Source organism: Corvus brachyrhynchos, unplaced genomic scaffold (genome assembly GCF_000691975.1).
Source record: "Corvus brachyrhynchos isolate BGI_N302 unplaced genomic scaffold, ASM69197v1 scaffold91, whole genome shotgun sequence".
NCBI classification, from domain to species: Eukaryota; Metazoa; Chordata; class Aves; order Passeriformes; family Corvidae; genus Corvus; species Corvus brachyrhynchos.
In genome coordinates, this window is record NW_008236442.1 from 1,156,410 (window position 1) to 1,164,223 (window position 7,814).

At 37.4% G+C, this 7,814-nt stretch overlaps 1 protein-coding gene across 1 annotated transcript in view; it reads right to left on the reverse strand.

Annotated features, from left to right (window-relative positions):
- Positions 1-345: 345 nt before the first annotated feature.
- THOC7 (THO complex 7) overlaps positions 346-7,814 on the reverse strand; it is an 8,651-nt gene continuing 1,182 nt past the window's right edge. The window contains exons 2-8 of the mRNA XM_017747152.1: positions 7,680-7,811; positions 6,720-6,847; positions 6,271-6,357; positions 5,221-5,278; positions 2,155-2,221; positions 1,961-2,030; positions 346-737 (exon numbers count right to left, since the gene is read on the reverse strand). Of these exons, the coding sequence (XP_017602641.1) occupies positions 670-737; positions 1,961-2,030; positions 2,155-2,221; positions 5,221-5,278; positions 6,271-6,357; positions 6,720-6,847; positions 7,680-7,811 (610 nt within the window). The 3' untranslated portion in view covers positions 346-669. The remainder of the gene's footprint in view (positions 738-1,960; positions 2,031-2,154; positions 2,222-5,220; positions 5,279-6,270; positions 6,358-6,719; positions 6,848-7,679; positions 7,812-7,814) is intronic.

A 7,814-nucleotide genomic window follows, 5' to 3' on the forward strand; every position in this document is an offset into this window, starting at 1 on the left:
GCAAGGCTTGGATTGTTGCAGTTCTTTGCATCACTTTGAGGAAAAAATTAAAGCTAGTACAGTATAATTTTTGGGTTTTTCATAACCCTTAACAAGCATTAATTCTATAGCAGTAATTTGTTTTATATGAAACTATCAAATTTAGTCTAGTCACAGTAAGTTCTAAAATGGCAGCTACTTTAAAAAACTAAGACCCTACTTAGTTCAGATTTAGGTCCCATCTAGAACAGGGTAGGGAAGCTGGGACTCTTGAAAAGACGCACTGCCCCCAGTCTGATGTCACGTAAGAAAAGAAGCCCTGATTGTAAGGCTCAATCCCTTATAAAATAAAACCTACTAAAAATATGAAAATCTGTGAAAACTCTTTTTATTGGCAAAGTTTTGCAAACACCTTAGTAAACAAGTACTGTGTAGAAGCTTCATCCTTTGTGAAACAAAGTACATTTGTCACAAATTACTAAATTTGTGGATTAACATCCATTTAGTGCCTGCCTGCAAACATTTGCAACTGTTTTCCCCTGAAGCATATGCAAAACAAGTATTTTTGTATAAAAACTCACAGAAGCAGTAGAAAACTATTTTCAGCTCCATCTCTCTTACTGTTGATTTCAACACAAAGTGAAGATACTTGGACTTTCTTAAGTAGTATTGTCAGTCTTCATATTACATCTACTGCTTGGCCTCTGCTTCCATTTGAGTTTCTTGGGATTCCTCAGCTTCTGAAAGTTTTTCATCATCTAAAATTCAGTATTACTATTAGTCAAATATGCTTGGTCATATATACAGACTATATTGCAGAACTTGTTCGCACTTGTATTTTATTTTGATTGCCTTAAATGTGTTGTTGAGTATCTCATTCTATAAAATGTCATGTTCAAACAAACAAAAGAATCCTTCAAAGTTTTTAAGGATGTTATCTCTAAAAGCTGTTACTGGAAATATGGAGTAAATTCTATAGTATCAATTGAAGCAAACAGTACCAGATTGCTTCTAACCCCTTCCTTCTCTTTGCCTACTAATGGTTTATTTATTTCATACTAAAGCTGTGCTTTGCACTAAACTGCTACTTCCTTCACAAAATCCTGAAGGCTGAAAGGTAATCTATATATTCACATGAAAAAGCATTTTCCAAGACTAATACTTAAGCAAGTGTTAGTAATACATAATAACAATAACCTTCTGCTAAAGTGCACCTAGGATTAGCAGTTCATTCTGCTTAAGAAGATCTAGACAGCCTTAGAGAATGAAAGTCTGCTCTTACAGCCATCTCAGCATTTAATCAGGTCATGCTCAGAGGCTGTACCAATTGCTCTGTCTTTGAAAGACATGGCAAATATACAGAAAATAATATTTAAAACAATAGTATCCACATTAGAGCATGAAAAGTTAGTGCTGTTTTGAAAATATTAAGTATTTGTATGACAAAAGAATTTGTGCAACTAATTCCTGAATTTAGCTCTTGTGTCTGACAGTTTTAGTCCCTGCTCTATCACAGATTCACAGTGTGAGTAGGTTGTCATTTACCTTCCTTGTATTTAAATTTTTTTTAGTAAAGCCCCAAATGACATCATGATAGCAGTGACATGTTCAAAACTACAGCAATAGTAATTATAAAATTATATTTGGAAATAAGCACAAGAATAATTTTCTGTAAGAAATACTTTCTGTTAAAAAAAACCAACAAACCTCAAATTGCTATTCTCCATCCTCACACTTTAAAGTATTCCGCTGCCTACAAAGTAACCTGAAGCTAGTCGGGAAATAGCACAGTGGGTAGCTGGCAGAAGAAAAAAAATTCACAGCAGTCTCAGGCTCTGGACTACTACTGGGGAAAAAATCCTGCCAATGCAAGAGGTTACCAATCTCAGTTGCACCGCTATTCCACTGCCAGAAGTTGTGATTCCTTTTGATCTGCTGAAACTTAACCCAGTTATATCTATTACCAAAGAACAGCACTTACTCTCCAGGGTTTGCTGAAGTTCATGGATGGTACTCAGGAGAACATGGAACTGCTTTCTTCTCAGCTCCAACTGAAATGATAAAATAGGTGTTGTAGGAAGCAGAAAGCACATACAGCCAAACAACCCATAGCAGATTCTACATTAACTGTATTCCTAATAAATTATTATATAAACATCTCTATGAAAAACCTACCTTATCTTCAACATTTTCTTTAATGTGAGAAAGATTTTGCAGTTCTTTTCCCAAAGCTTCTAGCTGCCTGAAAAGAAATTGTCAGAGTATTCTCAAAAAATTCTGTAAAATTCTTGCAAAACAGATTTGCTCTAAGTAGAGGAGAAAGAACTATAAAATAAACAGCTTATGTAAACAAAACAAGTGAAATGATTTAGAGGTCATTTCATGTAATTGTTAAACTATTATGTTCTAGACTTGTAATTTCAGGACTTTTACAAAAAGCTGGAATACAGTTGCACCCTGGGCATTTGTAACAATTCAGTCCTGACACATGTTATTTACTTGACCATACAATGAAAGTTAAAGCAGCAGATTCATAGAATCATAAAACATCCTGAGCCAGAACGGATCCACAAGGATCATCAGCTCCAGTTCCTGGCCGTGCACAGGACACCCCAAGAGTCATACCCTGTGCCTGAGAGCATTGTCCAAATGCTCCTTGAACTGTCAGGATTGGTGCTATGACCACTTCCCTGGGGAGTCTGTTCAGTGCCCAACCACTCTCTGGGGGAAGAACTTTATGCTCTCACTTGAACTCACTATGGACCACCACAATCCTTTTTGAGGGAAAGAATAGCAGGTACCATAATATACCTTTCAAATGAGGATGGAGCACCAACTCTTAAGACAAACGTCCAGTCTGGCGCTTCTGCTTCTAATGCCCATCATAATTTATGCACCATGCAATGAGAACAAACTGTTCATTTAAAGGTGAAGTGGATTGAGGCTGATCATCCCCGATTAATTAGCAGGCAGAGTCATATAGGGATCAGCAAGGAAATCAATCTTTTTTTCCTGAAGCCATTAATAGCTGCTGCAACTAGTCTGGGTAGGGAACCACAAAAAGCCCTCTAGTCCTAAGTACCTCATTGTGGATGGGAAAAGGTCTATTTTAGTGCAACCTGAGTGTGGGTTTTTTTGAGCCAGCATGCTTGGTACCTCAATAGGAATGCCTGAGAGAGCTGGGTGTGACATTATCCCTTCCTTTGATGGAAACAGGCTAACAGCTTATAGGCTCATACACTGATTCTGCAAGCATTTAGTTTCTAGTTTCTGAAAACTTCCATTTGGCCAAATCTTGCTGTTTACACTCTGCTGTCAGGTGCAAGCAGACTTTGAGAGGACAGACTTTTTTTTTCTAGTAACATCCAAGCTACATCTGGAATTTTACTCCTTTTACTTTACATTCCAGAGAATCTTTGCTTAGCCTTCTTACTTTCATATCTCCTTTTCTAAGACTCAGTGTCATTTCTTGGTCCTCTGAACAGCTCTTCTAATCTAATTACACTGTGGGCACTGTTGTTTAGTAGTTCAGCTCCTATCAATTCCTGAACTGGCTCCTGTGCACTACTTGTGACTAAGCTGCTAACAGGTTCTTTTGTGCTGTATAACTTGTTGTTCCAAGAAATAGACTCTTAAAAGCATAAAGAAAGTATTTTTCTGAACTTTGTTCTATTGTGCCACATAACCTGCAAAAGCTATAAATGTAACTCTTGCAATAAACCCTTATGTTTCTTCTCACAAGAAGTTTTCTCAAGTGTTTTTAGTGATTAAGAATTCCATGAGAAGTGTGACATTGTTAGTGAGGCTTCCTCTACTCTGAATTAAGGGTGGCATTTGGTTCATTGTATCATTTTCTGTATACTTTCCTATAGACTGCATTCTTGCCAGCTGTAACTTACCACTCTCTCTAGCTTTGCCTAAGAAACTTAAGCTTGGATGTGTTAAGCAAAATTAGAATAATCCCTCCAAACCTAAACAACTCAGCATCCTCTAAGATAAAAAAGTATCATTTATCACAGAATTATAGAATAGTTTGGGTTGGAGGAGACCATAAAGATCATCTAGTTCCAACCCCCTGCCATGGGGAGGGACATCTTTCACTAAACCAGACTGCTCTGAGCCCCACCCAAACTGTCCTTGAACACTTCCAGGGGCAGTCACAGCTTCTCTCATTTAGTTGTTTCTATTCTTAATTGACTTATCTGAAAAACTCCACTTTTGGTAGTTCTTTATTAAAGCGTCACTTGATAAATAGCACATGCTGACTAATGAAGTAAGAAATTGTTAAGCCTCATGAGAATTGCCTGTAATAATCAAAGTTGTAGTAATGAAATCGAGGCACAGAAAAACAATATACAAGAAAGAAATGTGTGAAACATTGTCAGTGGCTTATAGCTATAAAAATGCTACTATTAGGGTAATAGTATAACTGAAACACTTCCATTTGCTATGAAAGGCAATGGAATATGAAAAGACAGCCTCCCTTGGCAATTTCACTGAAAGTAGGCAACAGGATAAGTGCACAGCTGCACTTAAATGGGAACAGTAACCCCACATCGCATCTTTAATCAGTTTAAGAAAAACAAACTCATAGATGCAGTAAGTCCTGTGGTCCATAAGTTTCTATGGCTTGATAAAGTTAATCTCTCCACAACTGCCCCAAAAGCACAGATAGTGATGCAAACCTAGAATGTGACAAGCAGCACTGTGAGTTACATGCAAGACAAGCTGGACAACAGGTAGGTCTGACCTGCATGCCAGGGCAGGTTATGTGTGGTGCACAACACAGCTGTTTATAACTGGGCATGCAGGAACAGCTACCAGAAGGAAAACAGAGAAAAGAACCCTAAGAGCTTCCTCCTACTTTCTCTCATTCCACCTTACTTGCTTGTGTGTTGCATTTCAAGTGACTACTGAATCTCTGGCTGGTGCAAGTTAAAGGATTTCCCACCATTTCCCTTTTCTGAGCAACTCATAGGTAAACTGACATCAGATGTTCGTTTACATCTCAGTTCACTTATTCACCGTAACAGTGGAAAAATTTCAACTAAAATTTCAATGCTTCTGACACATAGAGATGGAGATTAAAGAAAGCTCGTAAAGGCACAGAAACACAAGTTTTTATTGTGTCAAAGAAATTATATAAAAGTGAGGAAAAGTCAAACTGAAAGCAAGGAAATGTCAAGTCTGGTGACTCCTAGTTTACTGCCCTATTATAATTTAATATAGTTTTATACTTACTTCAGTGTTTCGTGTCTGTCTGGGTGATGCTGTATGACTTTGGCCAATGCATCATATTCTGAAAGACATTTAAAAAGTTAATTTAAATACTTCTGAAAATACCAATTCAAGAGCCAAAACTCAGGTACCACAGAATGGCAGATTCTTTTTCCTTCTTGAAAAACTGCTTTAATGTTTTTCAAAACACCTTTAGATAGCTCTGCATTGCTACACACTTAGTCTTCTGTGTCTGATTCATAAACATTTGGTTTAGATACAATAAAATGTATATGTGCAAAAAATGGTGCTGATGTTACACATGAACCTTTAAGATTTTTAGAAAAAAGTATAAAATTATGCTTGTGGGTTTTTTTTATTTTTTAGGATTTTTTAAAAAACTAATACACTTTAAGAACAATATTATGGTTATACAGGCAACTAACACAGCTGCTTCCTGACAGTAAGACCGTACATCTGTCAACTACCTCATTCACAAGGAAAAATCTGTGCTGCAGACTGGACAGAACACATCAAAAAGCAAACACTTCAGACCTATGTTTGTGAAGACGTAAGAACTCTACATTCCTACTGGTTACGGTTATTTTGATTTCCAGTTGAGTTCAAAGTTATGCACAGCATTGGTCACTGTTGTATTTAAAACCTTTCATGTTTTATTTCTAAAATTTTTCTTCTGGCATTTCATTTATCATGAAAAAACAAATTTTTGCTTCTTCTCAACTGCTCATCTTTTAGAATGTTTTAAGTTTCCATGAATTATGAGCATATACTTTTAAAAGGAGGGAAAAAATACACCTCTTAAAACAGGTGTTCAGAAAGGACACTGTTTTATGTTTTCCTGATGCTGCATGTCATTAAGATCTCCTGGTTCAATCTTGCCTGTGTCATCTACCCAAAACTTTCAGTAGTGAGTGTGGAACCCACCAGGTTGAATATAGTAACCATGATGCCTTGCATTTTCAAAAATTTAGAATCTATTTTCCAGTAGAATGCATTCTAAAAGATAACAAGATAATGAAGCCCACCACTGTAAATACAGACATTGCGCCTTACCCTGGCGATTTTTTCGAATCCTTTTTGCTTGCAGGATTTGTTTTTTGCATTCAGAGATCTTCTCATGGGCTGCAGCTATACTATTTTCTTAAAAAAAAAATAAAAGAAAGATACAGAGTTATACTGAACTCAAACAATACATGTAAATAAGCCATTCTGCTAAACTGTAGAAGAGAAAGAGCTGTTTGTGACATGGTGGCTTGTTAGCTCCATCAGCTTAAAAACTACGTACACTTCAATAGGTTAAAAAAGCTCGTTTGGATATATTCTATATAATTACAAGATGCTCATAGCACATATATGAATGCTACCTAGTAGGCAAAAAACCAAACCCAAAAAACCTCCAAACCAACTCATCAGATGTATATATTGTATTCATGAGAACTGGCTTGAGCTTATTCATAAGAGAAACTGTCAAACAGAAACGAGTAACATTTTCTCATATTTACCTATATCCTTATAGATTTTTTCATAATTTTCCATCTCTCTCAGGTTCATGTCATACACCAGAAGAGTTTTTCCCATTGAAAATTCACACTGTGATAAAGTACTCAGCATTCGTTGGTACTGGCTGTATCTGAAAACAGACAAGACATTTAATCCCAAGCAGCATAAAAATAGTTCCTAACTTTACAGAGCAAGAAAACAAAACTTCATGGAGCATAAGGGACAGCTATTATTCAATGAAGAAAACACTTCAAAGATTCAATGTATAATTTTTTGGAAGTGCAGTTAGAAACACCGTACACTTCAATTCCACCATCATGTCCTTACCAGTGCAAAGTGAGTAATAAAGCAATGAGCAGTTTGACCCAGGGCTTATAAATTTTCCAGCTAGAGTTGGCTCTGTGACCGCCGAAATAGTATTTTAATACTGCAGTGCTTCTCTGTATACACACTTGTAATATTGTGTCCTCTGGGAATTTATATCTAACATATATCTAACATATACTAACAGGGACCCCACAGAAGGCTGTCTCTCATGCCTTACCACTTTAGCCTTTAAAAAAAAAAGAGAACGACAGCAGCAGAAATGCCAGCAGTATTTCCCTTCCCTAACAGAACAAACGCAGAACTGCCAACTAAAATATTCGAGTCATGATCCTGTTATAATAGCGGGACTCAGGGCTGGATCACGCAGCAGGCACAGCAATCCTGAGGGCATTCGAGCGGTGCTGGCGGATTTCACGATACAGCCCGCAGCCTTCAGTGATTTCTGACCCGTCTGTAGCTCTCCTCTCCCAGCACAGTGCTCGGCGTTTGCCCTGGAAACACCACGGAGCCAAAGAAAAGCAGCTGTGCACATTTTAACACGGATCTCTTTCAAATGGATCGAGCCCTGTTTTCCACTGAAACACAAGCTAAGCAGTTCCAAGACTCAAAAAAATCGAAACAAAACCAACAGATACCCTTCCTCCTGAGATCCGGAATTACACCACTTAATGAAACTCTTCACCAACAAATTGATCCGCCTGTCGTCACCAGCTCCATCGCCATCGATCAGCAGCCGCTTGCGGATAACTTCATCTGAGGAAAAGCTCCTG